This window comes from Arachis ipaensis, chromosome B10, assembly GCF_059453495.1.
Source record: "Arachis ipaensis isolate K30076 ecotype BB chromosome B10, ASM5945349v1, whole genome shotgun sequence".
NCBI classification, from domain to species: domain Eukaryota; kingdom Viridiplantae; phylum Streptophyta; class Magnoliopsida; order Fabales; family Fabaceae; genus Arachis; species Arachis ipaensis.
In genome coordinates, this window is record NC_142435.1 from 14,652,271 (window position 1) to 14,673,040 (window position 20,770).

The 20,770-nt window shown below is 32.7% G+C and overlaps 1 protein-coding gene across 1 annotated transcript; it reads left to right on the top strand.

Annotated features, from left to right (window-relative positions):
- The first annotated feature begins 17,164 nt into the window (after positions 1–17,164).
- On the top strand, positions 17,165–20,718 carry LOC107622429 (3-oxoacyl-[acyl-carrier-protein] reductase 4). The gene is made up of 11 exons (XM_016324308.3): positions 17,165–17,782; positions 17,857–17,999; positions 18,399–18,452; positions 18,939–19,019; positions 19,094–19,139; positions 19,214–19,308; positions 19,390–19,422; positions 19,596–19,730; positions 19,821–19,914; positions 19,991–20,073; positions 20,298–20,718. The coding sequence occupies exons 1-11, from the start codon at positions 17,608–17,610 to the stop codon at positions 20,328–20,330; spliced, it is 972 nt and encodes a 323-aa protein (XP_016179794.1). The 5' UTR covers positions 17,165–17,607; the 3' UTR covers positions 20,331–20,718.
- Positions 20,719–20,770: the final 52 nt, after the last annotated feature.

A 20,770-nucleotide genomic window follows, 5' to 3' on the forward strand; every position in this document is an offset into this window, starting at 1 on the left:
GAATGGGGGTGGTTCTAAGTATGGCTCGTATGACTCATAAGGTGGTTGGTATGGTGGGTAAGGATTAGGGTCATAAGGGGGTGTTTGGTAGAATGAGGCTTGTGAGTATGGTTGTGGGCTATATTGAGGAGGGGGTTCATAGGTATATTGTGGTGGGTGTTGATTGTCACGAAGAGGTCCACCACAACCATTGTCTTGGTATGCATCATGGAATGGTTGTCGCTCATAGTACATTGGAGGGGGTCATTGCCAAGAGGGTTGATCAAATCCTTGTGGCTCGTCCCATCTTTGATTGTCCCATCCTTGATGCAAGCCTTCATTGTAATCTCCACTTCCTATAACATAATTGTAACCAAACTCATAGCCAAAGGGTTGAGAATTCATAGTAGCAAATAAAAACAAAAACTGATAAAAATAAGCAACTAAGTCCTAAAACCAACAAGAACTAACAAACAAGCAAAAAGCAAATATTTACAATAACTAATAATAAGGCACACGTTTACAATTCCCCGGCAACGGCGCCAAAAATTGATGGGAAAAAATCATCGGTAAAGAATTTCACAAAAATAGTCGCGTTGCAAGTATAGTTCTAAACCGACAATTAAACCTCAATCAAATTTAAATAGTTTGTCACTTAAGCAAACCCAATAAAATCAACCGAAGTATTTAAACCTCGGGTCGTCTCTCAAGAAATTGCAGGGAAGTATGCTTACAATTGGTTATGGAAAAGTATTTTTTGAGTTTTTAGAATAAGGAATGAGAAAGTAAATAATAAGGAAATAAAATAACGACTAAGAAAAGTCCTAGCAAGGATTGATAATTAGAAGTCCTATCCTTATTATCATCGTCAATGGTGATGGTAGTAGCAATTTGATCTCACTTAGTTAACCTCTAACAATGAAGGAAAGTCAAGTGAGTAAATCAACTTGAGTTCACAAGTCCTAATCAAAGACTAGAGTTAGTGAAGCTCAAGCCAATTAGCAAGTCTCAATCACCAATCAACAAAAGACCTTTGATAATTCAAGAGTCTCCAATTAATCAATCCAAGTTAAGAATAGAGAAATCACTTGGAAGGCGCAAAATAAAAACATAGAGAATTAATAAGGACTATTGAATCCAAACAACCAATTGTAAGGAATCAATACCAACAAATGAAGGAAGACACAATAAATATGAAATACCTCAAATTACATTAAAAAGGAAATTGAATCTAACATGGAGAGTTCATAAATCAAAATAACAAAATAAGAAAATCACAAAGATAAATAGATAGCTAGAGTGCTAGAATAGTAGAATGTAGAAGGGAAACTAAATTAAAGCAACATGGAAATCTGAAATTGAGAAGAAATAAACCTAAAAACCTAAAACCTAAAGAGAGGAGAGAGTCTCTCTCTCTAGAAAATTACATCTAAACCTAAAGTTGTGGAATGAATTGTGAATGATTGATTCCTCCCAATCTGCTCCACTCTGCAGCCTCTAATTTGGATTTTCGGGCCTGAAACTGGGTAAAAAAGGAGCCAGAAATCGCCCCTAGCATTTTCTGTAAATTGCAGCACGTGACGCTCGTCACGCGTACGCGTCGCTCACGCGTACGCATCGATGAGTGAAAATCCTGGTCACGCGTATGCGTCGCTGCCAGCTTCTGAATTCCTCATTTTCTTGTGTTCCTTCCACTTTTGCATGCTTCTTTTCTATCCTCTAAGCCATTTCTGCCCTATAAACCCTGAAAACACTCAGCACACACATCACGGCATCGAATGGAAATAAGAGAGGATTAAAAATAGCAAATTTAAGGCCAAAGAATCATGTTTTCAATCATAGCACAAAATCAGGAAGGAAAATGTAAAACATACAATTTACATGAATAAGTGTGAGAATAATGGGTAAAATCTACTGAAATAAGCACAAGACAAACCGTAAAATAGCGGTTTATCATCATCCTTTTAAGAGAGCTATTTTGATAACCATCCGAATAGTTGAGGGCTTAATAACTAGACTAAAAATTTGATCATAGTAATACCTTTTTTTTTATAGAATTCCTTAGCTACCAATCTAGCTTTATATTTGATGATTGATTTATCGAGTGCTCGCGTAATAGCAAACACTCATTTACACCCAATAATAGGTGCTAGAAAAGGTGGTGTGACAAGAGTCCACGTGTTGTTGCGCATGAGGACCTCATATTCTTCCTGTATAGCAGAGGCCCAGTGAGGACAAGTGAGAGCTTGTTTCACATTTCTTGGAGGTTCTTGAGTGAGATCAAGAGTTATAGAGTGACATTGTTTTGATTTTGAGGTTCCATCTTTGGACCGTGTGACCATGGGATGGGTGCTGAGAGAGGAAGTTAAAGTTGGTGGTGAATTTTGTGAGATAGGAAGGATAACCTCAATGCCAGCAATGGAGATAGTGTCATTATGAAGAGTAGTAGGAGGAGGAGGAAGAGAAGGAATAGAATTATGAGGATTAGGAGCAGGGGTGGTTACTGGAATAGTTATAGACATGGAGGGTAAGGTATTTATATTAGGAGCATTAGTTGTAGTAGAAGGTAATGTGGAATTAGGAGAGGAGGAATAAAACAGAAAGGAAAAAAGAAGGTATCCATATATGAAGTATTAGAAGGGATTGGATAGTTGGAGGGTTGAGAAGAAAAAAGGGTTTTGTATGGATAACAATTTTCATTAAAGAGCACATTTCGTGCAATATAGATCTTACCCGAGGGGGACAAGTATTTGTATCCTTTGTGTTGCAGTGCATAGTCTAAGAAGATACATTTTTCAGATTGAAAATCCATTTTATGAGAGTTATAAGGTCGTAGATTCGGAAAGCATACAAAACCAAAGGTGCGCAACGAAGAGTAGTTTGGAGTTATACCATGAAAAAGCTCATAGGGTGACTTGTGATTCAAGATAGGGAGTTATACCATGAAAAAGCTCATAGGGTGACTTGGGATTCAAGATAGGTGTTGGTAGGCAATTAATTAAAAACGCTGCAGTGAGGAATGAGTCTTCCCAATAATCAAAAGGGAGAGAGCCCATGGCTAAGAGAGATAGGCCAGCCTCGGTTAGGTGTCAGTGTTTGCGCTCAACAACTCCGTTTTATTTGTGTGTATAGGAACATGAAAGCCGATGAATAATACCACTTTTCTGAATAAATTCTTTGAATTGTCGAGAGAGAAATTCTCCTCCATGATCTATTTGGATTGCTTTCATTGAATGAAAGAATGAAAAAACTTGGGCTTTAGAAGATAAGAGATACAAGCATGTATATCTAGTATAATAATCCACATAGCTAACATAATATTTAAATCCAGATCTTGACATATATGGTGCAAGACCTTACACATCAATAGACAAGTTCTAAAGGAAATTGATAAGTAGATTCAGAATATGAAAATGGTAAATAGTGCATTTTGGATAAAGTACATACATCACAATCACTATTATTTTTCATAGAATCATTTGAAATGGGAAGATTATATGATTTTAGAACATTTTTACAACAATAGAAGAGGGATGTCCCAGTCATTTATGCCAAAGAGAAAATAAAGAGTTGCATTGAGCTAAAAAAGAATGAGGAACCAAAGAAGATTGCAAAGAGCCAGGGACCAAACATCTTTGAAGGCATAGATTCCATGTCTAAGAAGTCCTTGGAGCAATGTTTCCTTGGTTCTCTGTGATTTAACAAAGCAATGAAAAAGATGAAATTTAAAAATACATCACTGTCTATGCAAAATTTTGATACACTAATCAAATTCTTGGCCAATTCAGGAACATGTAATATATATTTGAGTTAAAAAATGCGTTTAGACGGGATATGTTCAATAACAAAATTATCAATAGTATTGATGAGAATGCCACTACCAGTAGCCACAAAGAGCTGGTCTTGATCAGTGTAGTCAGAGGATGAAATAAGGCTGGTGGTATTTTGAGTTAGGTGGTGAGATGCACCAGTGTCTGGGTGCCAAGAGGCTTTAGAAATAGCACTATGAGTAACAAGATATGATTGTGGTTGGTGGAAAGAAGATGGTGGAAGTGGTGGAACAGTGGAAGGGCAAGGCTGAGCTGGTGTTGATGAAGGACCAGGAAAGCTTTGGTTAAATCGGTAATAACAAAAAAGAACATTGTGACCAAAGCGATTACATAGTTGACATTCAAGCCTGGATCCTTGTTGCCAATTTGATCTGCCTCCACATGAAACATCCTCCACGGCCTTTGGAAAGTGTAAAATTCTGCAAAGAAGATTGTTGGTTGGATGTAAAATTCTGAGCCATATGAACTTGTGCACCATTAAGTTAAAGATTCTTGAATCTTTCAAGAAGAGCATCATGTGAAATTAGCAAAGTTTCATCTTCTCCAACTGAGAAAGCATCAGGTTTTGAAGTTACAGTGATGATGTATGAAGTATATTCTTTAGGTAGACCTTCACACATTGCTTCTATATGTTCTTTAGTTGTGACATTGTAGCCAATTGATAAAGAGAATTAATCAGATTCTTGGTCTGGGAGATGTATTCAGAGGCTGAGAGATTCTTTTTCTTTAATGCCTTCAATTGAGCTTTGTATTATTTTATTTTTGTATAAGTTGTTGCTGCAAAATATTCTTGGAGCTTGCTCCAAACCTCATGAGCAAATTTGTAGTGTACCATGCAATTCGTGAAAAAAATATCCATGGAGACAAGAAGCCATAAAACAATCGTATATTATTGAGTGTCCCATTCTATGTAGGTGGCAGATTCAGTACCTGCTGCTCTTGCAGCATCAAACTCAAAATGAGAAAGTACTTTTGAGGCTTGAAGATGATTTTGAAGGCTATGGCCATGAATGGTGAATAAGATGATTTGTTGCCACGTAACAAATTTTTTTCCATTCAACTTTTTAGGAAGAGGAGTTAGAACTCCTTTGGTGGAGGAAAACGCAACTAGAGCCATGAAGGTGCTGGATCTGTCACATAGCTCAATGATACCATGTGAATGTAGAAGAGGAAATAAAGAGAAAGCATAGGAATCTTTGAATGTGAAAGTAACAAATTCTTTATTGATCAAGTATTACAAGTGTATATGCCAATCCTTGTATATCATATCAGATGACTCTATATAATATGCACGTAACAAACCTCAATAAAATAAGCTAACTCTAACTAACTCGTAACAAACTTTTTATAACAGGTTCTAACTACCTTCCTATATTTGCTATGCTAACTATACTATCCATACACATCTAGGCCCAAATCCATCTTGGTCTCAAGTATCACCTTGAAACATTGGCGCCATTGCCGGAGACCTGAAATTTGACCTTTGATAATGGCGACGAGCCATAACAAGATGGACATACTACCTCTGATTCAGGATTCAAGAGTGGAGATCATCGTAATAAGGACTGAGCACTCTCCATCTATTACGACCCTAGAAGAAACAAAAGGGAATAATGAGGACCAAGATTGAGTTTCCAGGTATGTATCTTGGAAGGATCAGGAGAAAGGAATGTAGCTGAGATCATGGGACTCATCCATGGTCATCAAGGCTGACTCAAACAACTGGAGGTTAAGTTGGAACAGCAGTGAGAATCCGAATGACAACTTCGAAGAGAGCTGCATAACCGTAGAGAACTAAATGAAAAGCTGAGAAAGTTGGAGGTCGACCTGAAAGGTTTAAGAAGTTGGGAAGATAACGACCCAATTTTCTCTAAAAGTGACGACCCATTCCTGGAGAAAATCATGCGGACTAAGGTTCTCAGAAATTTCAAAAGTCCTAATATGGATCTTTATGATGGTACAACATATCCACGACATCATCTGAACAACTTTAAAAGTTGTTTGTACTTGGATGACGCATCTCGATGCAAAGCATTTTTTACTACGTTAACTAAGGCTACAATGAAATGGTTTGATGGCCTTCCACCCAAGTTGGTGACTTACTTCAATGAGCTAGCAAAAGGTTTTCTAACCCACTTTTCGATCCAGAAGGACAAAACAAAGCACGCCCCAAGCATGCTAGGAGTAAAGCAGAAAGTCAGAGAATCCCTAAGAAATTATATGAAAAAGTTCAACAAGGCATGTTTAAAAATCCAAAGCTTACCAACAGAAGCAGCCATAATAGGGCATGTCAACGGCTTTAGAGATGGCCCCTTTTCACATTCGATTTCAAAGTGGCACCCGATCTCATTATATGAAGTATAAGAGTGGACAGAGAAGTACATTAGTAAGGAAGAAACCAATCGGATTAGAAAGCCTCTTGCAAGATGGAATAACAGCTAGCCCCGAGACAAAGAAAATAAGAAAAAGACAAAAAGAGGGAGACGGTTCTAACTAACCTTGAAGGTATCATTCATACACCCTTTTGCGAGTTGCTTTAATAAATATCTATAGAGTAATGTCACACAGAGAAGATACCACTCCCAAAATCGATATAAAGCAAGAAAGAGGAAATTAGTCAGAATACTGAGTATCACTTAATCTATGACCATTCTACTAATGAATATTATGATTTGAAAAATGTAATAGAAAAGTTGCTGTAAAATTAGGAGATAGTAGCAAACGAAAAGAGAGGAGGGTGATAGGGAGAGATCAGAGCGCTTAGTAAGAATCCTGGAAAGACATGTCCATGTTAACACTGGGGGATTCACAGGAGGAGGAGTGAGCAAGTCAACTCAGAAGAGACACTTGAAGGAGGTTTACCAGGTCAGTCAATCTAAAGTAGTACCCGACCTCTCCACTGTCACTTTCACAAAGGAAGATACCAAGGTGTGATCCCTGGCCAGTATGATCTTGTGGTGACAACAATGATTTTTTGCTAACGCCAACCTTCATAGGACATCAATGAACTAGTAAAATTCAGTAAACATCCTTTTTAAATCGGCTTTCGACAAACTCGGATTGAAGAAAACGAACTTGAAGGCATATCCAGACACCCTTTTTGGATTAGGAGAAATGCATATCCGACCTTTGGGATACATATCTCTCTACACTACCTTCGGCAAAAATTCCAAAAATATGCATTGTAACTGTAGGTCAAGCAACATTGAACCGAGTTACTGCAGTGGTGTCTACCTTTCACCTTTGTATGAAATTTGTAAGACTTCGAATTTTTGGAAATTAAATTATGAGTTAATTGATATTTGTGATATTTATTTATGATTTTATTTTCAAAAAATTATCTTACAGAAAGGTAATTAAAGCAAAGTTATGAGGTTTTGAGTTTAAAATTAATTAGAACTCGTATATTTTTCATAGTAATTTAGTATTTTCTTATTTATAATTTTTAAGTTTTAGTAATTGAAAAATAATGAGAATCTTATATGCTTTAAAATAATGAGACTTCTTTCCAATATAAATAGAGCATATAATGAGATTGCTCATTAAAGTAGAAAGGTCGAAAATCCTCACGAGGCTGGATTTTGAAATCGTAATTTTTGAAGTTATAGAAATTTTTTTGGAAACTGAAAACACTTTCCGACCTTGAATAGCTAAAAAAGAAGCCCACTGTTACTTTTTAGAGATAAAAGGTTTTGTTAAGTGAAAGAAATAGAAGAAAATTCTAAAGGAGAAGGGAAGATCAAGTGTACGACTGACAAGCTCGTAAATTTCATGAAAGCCCAAGAATTTGGATAAAGCTGGGTAGGAGCAGCTCAACAAGTCAATAAGACGTCTAGCTCAAAGTTGGTGAAAGGTATTTCGACATCTTTTCAAATCACGTCGAGAATACCGGCCGACTTACGTAAGAAATGTTGCTCTTATACGACTTCTTGACAGACTTGTTTGTAGAAAGCAACAGCTCGACAAACTTCTTTGCTCGAGATTTGACTTCAATAAACTCAACCACGAGCAGGATATAAACCCCGAAAAAATTAATAAATAATTGGTAAATAAATTAATTATTATTCAAAGAAATTAGAAAATTAAATTTTATAGTTTAGGGAAGTAAAAATATTAAAAATACGAATTTTGACACTAATTTTAAAGATTTTGGCTCAAAACCAGGCCAACAGACCGAACTGATTGAACCAGACTCAAACCGGGCCTAAGGCCCAACCCGTTCACCCTCATTTAATGGACTTCGACCATTCCTTCCCTTTCCATACTCCATTTTACGCTGGAATTGAAGCAAAGCTGAGAAAACCCTTAGCGTAACTCACTTTCAATTTTTAATCCATCATAACTTTCAATCTGGAGTTCTGATTAACGAGTCGTCAGCGATATGTGTTCATCTTGGAATTCTCTTCAATTCTATCCGAACAAAGTGGTAAGAAACTTGCATTTCTTATCCAGTTCTTCCTCTCCTCAATTTTGTGGGTTTTAGTTTTGGGTATTGAGGAATTGAATGATTTTGATGGTTTAGATGAACTCTAGCAGTTGATAATCACTGAGTTTTATCCAATTAATCTGTGGGTAAGGTAAGAAACTGTTAAACCCTTGTGAATCATTGAATTAGTGAACCCTATAATGATTATAGTGGTATTGTGTGAATTAGATTATGTTCTTGTTGATTTGGAGTTCAATTTGATGGTTTGGAACGAAATCCGGGTGATTAAGTTTGAAGAATTGATGTTTGGAAGCTTGGAGCTTGTGAAAAGAGAGGTTTTTGAGGAGTTCCGAGCTTAGGGAGGAATCGGTCAAGGTATGATTTTGGTTTCTCGTAGTTAATGTTTAATGTCACGTGAAAACTTAGGCTAGAAGACCTTAAGATAGGAATGAATTGAATAAATTATTGATGGATTATGTATATGGTATATGATGTGTGTATAAAGGATGAATGAATTTGTATGTGTTGGATTATGTCTTTGATAAGTATAAAAAAATAATGAAGATTGTTGATGTGTTGAGGATTGATGGTGAGTTTGTGAAATTGAATTGAATGGATTGGTTGAGAGATGTGTGGTTCGATTTTGTAAGCGATTTGTCATTGGAGTTGGTTGATTTTGGAAAAAGATTTAATATTAGAATTGGTTTGATTTTAAAATAATTTGATATTGAAAATGATTTGAATGACTGAGAGGTGTTTAGTTTGGTAGTTGAGACCCTTGAAAGGTGGTAGAAGTTTGAATTTTAAAGGAGATGTTGCCGAAATTTCTATAAAAATTGAAGATTTGATTTGAAGTGTTATTTTAAAAAGAAAAGAGATTATTATGTGGCTTGTATATTTTGAGATTAATTGTTGACCCTCTGTTGTAAGATGTGACCGGACACTTTAACTTTCTGGGTTCCCCCATGCACATGCATAAATATAAATTTGAGCTTAGAATTTTTTCATGAAATTATATTATTGAGCTTGGAGTTTGACTCCATGGAATATTATTGAGTTTGAAGTTTGATTCCATGGAGTTATATTATTGAGCTTGGAGTTTGACTCCATGAAATATTATTGAGATTGAAGTTTGACTCCATGGAATATTATATTATCGAGTTTGGAGTTTGACTCCATGGAGTATTATATTTGAGTTTGGAGTTTTGACTCCATAGATATTATTTTTGAGCTTGGGGATGCGCGCAGAGAGGGACTGTTCAATGGTTAGCTACCAGGACATGTTGGGTTGGCTGTATAACCAACAGATGAGACTTATCAGCCATAGGACAGGCATATATCATGTGCATTTGTATGTTTTGCTTGAGTGTGCATTGTTTTTGTTTGCCTAATTGCTTAACTCTACTTATCTTCTACTTGTTCTACTTGTTGTAATTGCACATCTATCTGTATTTTTCTTGCTTGAATTATATGTGTATGTTTTCTGATAGACCCCTCTTGGAGGAGGTGTGAGGGGGTTGTTTCACTGGTGATTCGAAGGATAAAAAAGACAGAAAGTAAAGTGTTAGGTTAAAGTTAGATTTAGAACTTAAATACCTTAGATAACTTAATTTCTGGTTTAGTTGGATCATTAAGTTGAAATCTGAGTGTTAAAATTCTTGGAATGCCTCTGACTTTCACAGGACCTTTTATATTAACTATGTGGGCACCTTTACCATGCTAAGAATCACTGATTCTCATTCCATACATATTTCTATTATTTTCAGATGCAGGTCGAGAGGCACCTTGTTGAGCATCTGGAGACCTTCCTTACAAGCGAAGAACTGTCTTTTGGGCTGTTATATTTTGTTTTAGGTTATGTATATATGTATATACAATTTCCGTATGTATATTTTGTATTTTGTCCCTCCTAAAGATTGACTTGGAGAAACAATTGTTTATTCTGTAGTTTGAATTATATTTTAGATTGTATAAATATATATAATTACATACTTTGACCGGCCTTAGCTTCGCAGGTCGAGTTTGGAGCTTGATATTTGTATTTTGGAACTCCGATCTGTATATTATGTCTTTAACCTTCTTTTGATCTTACCTATCCGTTTTACAATTATCCATGCGAGTGTGACACGGTTTTCTGTTTTTGTTTTCGTTTAACTTCTTCTTCAAGACTCCTAGATATGAATTCTTTCGACTATATTTATGTACATATTTTACTTTTAGAGGTTGTAATACCTTGCCACCTCTACTTTACGACTTAAGTGTAAGACTCTGTGTAGTAAAGTGGTACAAGAGATATTATTTATACTATGGCCCAAAGTTAAAGCCATGGCCCAAATTTACTAATCCAATTTCACAAAGGATCCATAAAGCTCGATAGATTAAACCATGCTAGCATAGTTATACGTGCGGGTCATCTGCTCGATCTACTCGAGGCACGGGGGCCATAACTCATACCCTACCGACTTACAAGGCAAGTAAGACTCTGTCCAAATACTACAGATACTATTCACAGATCATCAGTCACTATCTCAACATGGGATAAATTTTCACATACTAAAAAAGAAATTGCCTACTACTATAAGTGGAGAGATTCATAAGTGATGGCCAAGACCTCTATGAATACCCAATCAAATTCAGCTATTTCTCAATTCCAATTCACTTAAACCTGATTTAAACATTTGCTAATTTAAGCATCAGAGTTTCTTACAGGTACCCCTACCACTGTTTAGTGAGGACGTCGTACAATCTACCGTCCCAAAGAATAAGTCAAATTCTTCACCCAAAGAAGTTCGGATCTCATGTCTAGGCCCAAATCTATCTTGGTTTTAGGTATCACCTCAGAACAACACCCTAATAGAAGTTCAACAAATTTTATTGATGGTTATTGAATTTATAAAATAGAAAGATTTAAATGTGGAGAGCAAGGTTTTTATAAACAAACTCAAAAAACTAGTTTAAAAATTTAATGATTCAACCGTAATTAATTATGGTAGTACCAAATAAATAAGTAATAAAATTATTTAAATTATCAATATAAATTTTTAAAAACTTAAAATTAATAATTCAATATCAATAAAATCTAAAATTTTACATAATAATTATATACTATTCATCATTAATTAATTGAAAACAACAAAACAAAAATATTTTTTTTTTTTGAAAAAATGGCTAAAGCACATATGACATACCAAAAGGACCATCAAACAAAGAAAAAAAGATGACAACCCATCGTTTTAGTTTAGTTCCCGCCGTAAGACTACTCCTTCTCTAATTCAACAAAAAGACAAAAACAAGTTCAGCCACCACCATCAATGGAGGTCTATTTCAAAATGTAAATTTAATGTTGAATGATTCTCCATCAACAACAAGGTCGATAGAAATGAAAAAAAATGAGTAAGAACGTGGAAGAGAAGCACTTAATAAAACAGGAGAAGAGACACAAAATGATGTGAGCAAAGAACTCAATGATGCCAATGTAACATAGAAAGACCAAGTTGCAGTAACACAATTGAAGAATGGGAGGAACTTGCAGAGATGCATCTTCAATGCTAGTTTTTTTTTTCCCTTAAAAGTAACCCAAACTAAAAGAATCACAATGGTTCAAACTCACGAGTTAGTGAGTTTATTTTTTCTCCCTATTTTAAGCCAAAATAGTGTTATTTTAGACCTTTCCAAAAAAAATTTGTTTTGGAATTTTCAAAACCCAAACCATCACAAATTTATTCTCATTTGCATTGTTCCACACTCTCTTATGCCCATCTTATATGTTGTGATTGTTGTCTACCACCGCTAGCTTACCGCTGTTGTTCGTCGTATTGTTGCCACTATACTATAATATCCTCACTTATCAAACCATCATGTTAAAGTCATATTGGTTGATGGACTTTGAAAGAGTTTGGGCCATTCCAAAAATCTTAAAATAACACTTTGAGAGTTGGATAAGAGTGCTTATTAAAAAAGAAAGAATGCAAGAAGTGGTTGATTAAATTCTTTACGGTAACATGAAATATTTGGTTAAAAAGAAATAAAAGAATATTAAAAAACAAAGAGCGAGGCATTGAGTTCGTTATTGGTAAATCCTTCATGAGATACAAGGAGTAATATGATGTTGATCCATTTGATTGTTGATGGCAATGCGAAATGACAATAAATTAATTTTTGTTTGGTTTTGTTTTGTTTTTTCTTTTCTTTTCTATTTTTCTTCTCTTTTATTTGGTCTGTTTTTGTTTGTTCTATTTTATTGTGTTATAGAAGGAAAAATGTAGGACACAGTTATGGAGTGTATGAATGCTTTACGCAGTTGTGGTGTCAAGAGCAAATCGGAGAGTCCGATTTGTGTTTAAAAAATTAAAAAAAAATTGCATTACACAAATCGGACCGTCCGATTTGTATTTTAAACAATTAAAAAAAATTTAATATTAAAATCGGACCATCCGATTTTTGTTTTCAAAATAAAAAAAAATTTAAAGTACAAATCGGATCCTCCGATTTTTCCTCCGATACAAATCGGACCATTCGACTTGTGTTCATAATTTTTTTAACAAAGAAATCCAAGAGTCCGATTACTTCACTTTATGATTCAAAAAAAATTATTCTACATTCATGTCTAGCACCACCCACCTCCGTACCATGCACAACATACACGGAATTTGCATATCCAAAAAAATGGGCCACTTTTTTATTTTAAAAAAAATCATAATAATTAATGGACAGAGTATTACTCGACAATCAACCCGTAAAAAATTTTCTACAACCAATATACTATACACATCACTAACCATCTCAAGTTGTAAGAGACAAAGGTTTCATTTACATAACTTTAAATAAATTTGTACATCCAAAGGTAAAGAAACCATAAGTTTACAAAATATTAAGGCACATATAATAATAATTAATTACATAAGTTAATATATATAAATAGTAAATAATCCCGAGTCCTAACTGACGAAACTCGAAAGAGCCACCTAGATCGGTACTTACAATAAATTCATTAAAGTCTTAACTCCTTTAACGTAATTCCTACCAAGGTTGTGTATCAAAAGAAAGAGATTGCTACTAATAAAAAATAAAATAAAATAAAACAAAATAAAAGTAAAAAATTGCTAAGTGTTTATAACACGTAACAAAAGTAATAAAGTAATTCTATTAATATATTTTGTGCTTAAAATTTTATTGAAATAAGATGAATTAGATATCATTATCAGAATATAATAGTCAGAGACGGATTTAAGGAGGCCTAAAGTGGCCATAGTCCCCCCATTTTAAAAAAAAAAAAAGTAGTATTATTAGTTTATTAATATTATATAATTAATATATATATATTAATTATAGATTAAATATATTTTAATATATTACACACTAAAAAAATTACATGTTAGTAATTTAATATGTATAAATTATAATGTGTATTATAATATATTAGTAGCAAATAAAAAATAAGTTTAAAAAATAATAAAAGTTTATAAATATATAAATAATTGAAAAGTTATTGAAAGATATAGGTTTGGATTAATGTAAAAAATCAATAACTATAAAAAAAAATTTATTTTGACCTTTTCTATGACAACAATAGCAATTGAATAGATTTTTTAAATAATAAAAATTATTAAAACAAGATAAAAAATAATTTTTTAGCAGATTATATGATTGTATATGTTGAAAAAGAGAATGCTTCAAAATTTATTTCAGATAGTAAATTGATAATTTTAGTTATATGAAATATCGCAGAACAAATTTAAAAATATACCAGAACTTAAAGTATATAGTTGAATGTTGATTTTTATATAATATAATTATTAATTTTGACCTATATATTATAAATTATATTTTGTTGATTTTTTATTATATTATATTATATTTTAATTTATTTTATATTTAATTTGGTCTCCCTCTTATAAAATTTTTGAATCTGCCACTGATAATAGTGAAAAAAGTTTTCTCCTTAGATATATGTATTAACACTAATATTGATCCTTGTTGTCAATTCTTTGACCAATAAACTTAACTGTAAAACTTCTTACAACTCTTTGTATGTGAAGGTAAAGAAAAAAATGTTATGTTTTCTTTATCATAGACATACATATATAAGTATGAGATTGGTAATGATTGTAAGTTTGAATCTCATTTTAAATTTAAATTTTATTTTTTTAAATTAAAATCTTATGAGTCAAATTACAATTCAATTTAAAACATAATCAATTAGGATTTTATCCATATTTAAAATTTATCATAGAATAAATAATTAATTATTTAATATTTTCAATTATCATATTATATTATATTCGTGGTGCTAGCAAAAAAATCATAATATTCTATTTGAATTAACATAATTATTTATGTGATCAAATAACAACAATAATTAAATAATTTTTTATCAAGGATTAGAACACTCATAGTGTATGATTTATAGGTTCAATACTAAGCGAATAGTGAATTAATCATACTAAATTTACTAATCAAGGTTGGCATCTAACAACGCTCCTAGACTACCCAATAATATGAAGTAATAATATTTTTACTAAGAACTCAAAAAGAACAAAAATATAATTCTTTCCATCTTTTTAACTCTTAGGCTGCATTTGTTTACAGGCACGGAGACACTGAGATATGGGCATTGAGATACAAAATCGTGTTTGGTGGATAAGATATGAACATAGACATTGTGTCCAGAGACACTGAATTAATGTATTTGGTGTCTATTCTGACAGGAAGGACACAGAAATACTAATAAGAGACACAACTTATTTTTTATTTTTTTATTATTCTTGATAATTTTTCATAATTATAATTTTTTATTATTATATTTTTCTTTCCAAATTTTTTTAATAAAAAAATGAGAATAAATTGGATTTTCATAATTTGTTCTAGTTTATTACTAAATAAAAATATAAAAATACTAATTTTTGTGTCTCTGTTAGTATCTTGTCTTATCCTATTCTCAGAACCAAATGTTACCTTAGTTAATCTTTAGAGTACAATTTGATTGTCAAATTTTAATTTATTATCATTATTATAATAAATTGTGGATGATCTAAGAAATTTATTTCTTTATTAATTCAAATTCTTGGCCAAGACTTTGTTTAATTCATTCATTATAATGGTAGAGCTCAAACTCATTACCATAGTCGATGGATTTGTTACTCAATATCCATTTAACAAATGCTTTGTTAATTATTATGATAATCGCAGGTGAAAGAAAAATTATAATATTATATTTATCTATATCTCATTGACAAATATACAATAACTATAATTATTATCATCGTATCTCTATATTCACCATTTATATATATAATTCAATAAACTAAATATATTAATCTTCATCCAGTGATAACTATGCTATATATATATATATATACCAAATCACTAATATTTTAATTTTAATGATTGACAAATATACAATAACTATAATTATTATCATCGTATCTCTATATTCACTATTTATATATATAATTCAATAAACTAAATATATTAATCTTCATCCAGTGATAACTATGCTATATATATATATACCAAATCACTAATATTTTAATTTTAATGATTCTACGATTAAAAATAATTTAAATTAAAAATATTAAAAAACATATATTTTATTATTACGATTTCTATCGTAATTATTCGTTTTTAATTTTAATTAAAGACACTATCATAAATTATAATAACTTATTCTTTTATTAATAATAATAATAATAATAATAATAATAATAATAATTTATGATAATATTTTATGACATACACACTTATTTTTAACAAAAAGTCTTAATTAATTTCTCCACATCACATTTCCATTGAAAAGGCACTCTGATCCACGTTCAAAATTAAGAGTAAACAACCAAGAAAAAAACTTTAGTCAAATTGTGAAACTTTTATTAGAGATGAATTTTCCAAAGATAACTTAAATAATGTGTTATACGTTATCGTCGATTTTTATAAAATAATAATATTTTTTTATAATTAAAATATTTTTTTTTAAATATCAATAACGTTTTATATTATTACTATAATAGTATAAAATATTAAAATAATTAAATATTTTTATGTTTCACACTAAAATTATTCATATATAAAAATTAAACTCTGTTAAATAACTAATACCCAACCAACCAATTACTAACTAACTTATTAATAATTAATATTTTTAAATTTTTAAATTATCATTAATTAATAATTATTTAAATTATTTTTAAAAATATAAAATTAATAAATATTGATTATAATTATTTAAAATTGTCTAATTAAAAATTATTTTAACTATACTTTTTCATAAAAAATTTTAGCCTAAAATTGTAGATTGTAAAATTGAATCACCACTAAATAATGAAACAATCCTAAGTATCACAACTTGTATTTTAATAGATTCTTTTTTTTCATCTCTACTCACAATTAGGGTTGGCAACATGCATCTTACCTATGGATATTCAACCCGTTCCTATCTGATCGAATAAGATTGTCAATCTCATCTGCAGTAGGTAGAATAGAGTGCGAATAAGGTTTTCGTGTGGGTCGAATAGGGTGGGAGTTGAACCTCAATCCTATCCAACCAATCCACACTATATATATATATATATATATATATATATATATATATATATATATATATATATATATATATATATGTTTTAAGTAGATGATGAATCAAAGATTTTTCACTAAATATAAAAGATCTTTAACATTAATAATTTAATACTTTTTTTTACATAAAAATCAATTCTATTTTAAATTATCATCAAGTTTATAACAATATTATATTTTTTCACAACTCGCAAATAAAATTAAATACTCACAAATTAAAAAAGATAAAACAAAAATTAAAATATTCTCAATTTACAAATAAAATAAAATAAAATTTATATAAAAATCTCAACCACTAATAAAAATAAAATTGACTTCAAACCTTACTTTAACTTTCCTATTGTCGCCCCTATTCACCATGGCAGTAGATCAGACACGGAGCTTGGGTAGGCGGATGTAACAACTTTTATTCAATTTTCCTTCTCCGTAATTATTCCATCCCAACCAACATGAGGAAAAGAGCAATACGAGTTCCCTGAAACCAACAACACTGGATTTACATTTTTATCCATGCTAGCCTTGAGCATGATATAATAGAGCATTTAACCAGGACCCAATGGTAATTAACATCCTTCCGCAGACTCCTAAACACGAAAAACACGTCAGAGACAGAGTCACACTTCGTTTGCATCGACAGCTCTCACTCTCTCCGGAGCTCCCAAAGCTCACACACACTGCCAACACTGCTAACTAACACCCAACTGAATCCCCCCTCTTTAGAAACCAATCTCTCTCTCTCTCTCTCTCTCTCTGGCTTCTTCTCTCATTTCCCATTCTCGCGTCCTTCTCGGAAGAACAGTTATGGCTTCTCTCTCCGCTTCCAACTGCGTGGCCTTCCGAACTGCCAACTTCTCCTCCTCCGCCGCCGCCGATAACTGCAAAATCGGTCATCTCCGCCAATGGTCTCCGATTCCGACTAAGCTCTATCGCCCGCAAGGCCTCCGCTGCGGATCCAATGCTCCGTTTCGCTTATCCGGTACTGATCTCTGTGTGTGTGTGTGTGCGTGTTTCGATTTGTGTTTTTGAGTTTTGGTTTGATTTGAACTGCAGGTGTGAGAGCGCAGGTTGCTACGCTTGAGGAGGCAGGAACAGTTGCGTCTCAGAATGTGGAAGCACCGGTTGTGGTGGTCACCGGAGCCTCCAGAGGTATCGGCCGTTCAATCGCGCTGGCATTGGGAAAAGCAGGTTGCAAGGTTAGTCCTTGCAAACTCAAGACTATTTTTCGCGACTTTTATGTGTTGTGTCTGTAACTTTCAAATGTTGCTTAAACTTGGTGTGTATTTGGATTAACATATTTTAAGTTAAACGTAGGTTATAATAGAAGCTTCCTAGACGTCTCTAGAAATAAATTAAAACAGCAAATCATGCTCTTACTTGTGCTTCTTCAAGTAGGCAATTACATTTCTCTTTTAACTTTAATCAAGCAAAACTAAAAGGAAGACAAATCTGTTGTGTCGATAACAGTGCAGTGTGTGTTCGATGATGTGGTTCTTTGGTTAAAACTTGTTTACTTTTCAATTAATTTACTTTTGTGCTAATGTGATTTACTTTTGATCCTGATGCTCAGTTATTATTTGGGCTTTGTATTGCAGGTGCTTGTTAACTACGCAAGGTCATCTAAGGAAGCTGAGGAGGTTTCCAAGGAGGTACCAGACCTCTCATTTTATAGCATTTTGTCAATATTATTCTGTGCAGTGTTGCTGTTTTGTTATATAGTTTTTGACCCGTTGATTTCATGTTAACTGTGATTAAGCATACTTTTTTAGCAAGCATAATTCAAAACCTTATGCAATTACTTTCATTTCATACATGTTCTTCATAATTCTTTGGCAATAATGCACAAAACTCGATAATGTATAAGATTAGATAGCTTAATTCTCAATCTACTTGTTAGTGTTAATGTGTTATCAGTAAATTTCTAATGTGAAAATTCGTCTTTCTATTCCATTTTTGTTTGATGTGTGTCATTTTCCTTTCCACTAGAACAAAATGTTTAATTTGTCCCATGCTTGAACATTTGCTTCTTATTTTATTTGTGAAGTCAGCTCTTTTTTGTTTGTATTATTTATAGATGTTGTTCACTATGTTATATCAATTGATTTGGCTGCATTTATTTGACTATTACCTTTTAGATCGAGGCATCTGGTGGACAAGCTCTTACATTTGGGGGAGATGTTTCCAATGAAGCTCACGTGGAATCCATGATTAAAGCTGTAAGCTTCTATTCTCAAATTATTATGCTGAGATTTTTCTGTCTTGGCTGCTTTCATGACTTCCGTATATGCAGGCGACCGATGCTTGGGGAACTGTTGATGTACTGATAAACAATGCAGGTACCTTAAGCTCTTCTGCTATCATTTTTCTTTTCGTATTCAAATATCATACTCATAAGATATTATGGATTCAGGAATTACTAGAGATGGTTTGTTAATGAGAATGAAGAAATCTCAATGGCAGGAGGTTATTGATCTAAATCTCACAGGGGTTTTTCTTTGCACACAGGTAAGTCAGTTAATAATTTGAATGGAGTTAAAATATATTTAGCTTTCTTTATGGATTGGATCTGACATTTTTTTTGGGCAGGCTGCAGCTAAGATTATGATGAAGAAGAAGAAGGTAACATCCACTTAATAAACCAATTGATTCCATCTCTGGCATTCTTCCAGCATCATTAACCAATTAAGTGATTGTTGTTCCTAGACTGGAAATAATTAGCATTCAGTCTTTTGCTGTCTAATGGTCACTAATCTCTTTATTTTCATATATATCAATCCACCTGTGTTTCACAGGGAAGGATAATCAATATTGCATCAGTTGTTGGTCTGGTTGGCAATGTTGGACAAGCCAATTATAGTGCTGCAAAAGCCGGAGTAATTGGCTTAACAAAAACTGTTGCAAAGGAGTATTCTAGCAGAAGCATCACTGTATTTCTTTAAATCTATGCATTTCTTCCTGATATCAAAGAGCAAATAGCCAGTTGATGGAATGAACTAAAACCGGATTTTACTTGCCAGGTTAATGCAGTTGCCCCAGGGTTTATTGCATCTGATATGACTGCAAAGCTAGGAGAAGACATTGAGAAAAAGATTTTGGAGACAATCCCATTAGGTGAACACTGGAACTATGTCGATGGATGCTTTAATTAGTTGGTGTTATTAACTTACAATTTCTACCATGGATTCAGGGCGATATGGTCAACCAGAAGAAGTTGCTGGGCTGGTGGAATTTTTGGCTCTTAATCCTGCTGCTAGTTACATCACTGGGCAGGTAGTTTATTCTATTTCCCTATTGCTTTCTAATGCAGAATTACTTTATTACACTAGTCACCCTCTCAGTGCAATACATATAATTCAAGACATACTGAAATTTGTTGATGAAATACTCTAATAACTTGTCATATCATTTTTTGAAGGTTCTGTAACGTGTTATTTAGCCTCATTTCTTTTCTAGCCAATTAGGCACTTACAGTTAAGCTATTAAATGTGTTGCAGGTGTTCACCATTGATGGAGGTATGGTGATGTAAATCAGCAACCAGAGCTACTGAAGTGCAGAGTTCAAATAAAGGGCTTTCAACTTCTGTTGTACGGTGATAGTTAATTCTAATGCTGATTTTTCTCTAGTCCTGCTCTACCTGATGACTTTTATTAAAATCTCATTTTAGCTTTTCGACAAAACCAAAGGTGTAGTGCAGGCAAGCTTCGAAACAGATTGTATTTTGGGTGTGGTTGCATTTTGGTCATTTTAACAAAATAGGTTTAATTTAACTTTTATATTTTAAGCAACTCATGCTTCGAGTAGTAGCTCTTCCTTTTGGACCTGCTTTTAAGGGAGCCAGTTTATTTATGCATTTTACACAATTAGTTCACGTAATTAATACGTGAAGTGATAAATAAAACAAGATGTTTCGTGGCTATAGCTAAGCAACTATTTGGCATATGCTGTTCTCTTCATAACTTAATTTAC

What these genes read in the sequence shown, in the direction of transcription:
- LOC107622429 (XM_016324308.3), top strand. Translation starts at nt 17,608, where the DNA reads ATGGCTTCTCTCTCCGCTTCCAACTGCGTGGCCTTCCGAACTGCCAAC. An exon ending in TGGAATCCATGATTAAAGCT is followed by an intron (nt 19,020 to 19,093) that starts GTAAGCTTCTAT and finishes CCGTATATGCAG; the next exon opens with GCGACCGATGCTTGGGGAAC. An exon ending in TTTGGAGACAATCCCATTAG is followed by an intron (nt 19,915 to 19,990) that starts GTGAACACTGGA and finishes CCATGGATTCAG; the next exon opens with GGCGATATGGTCAACCAGAA.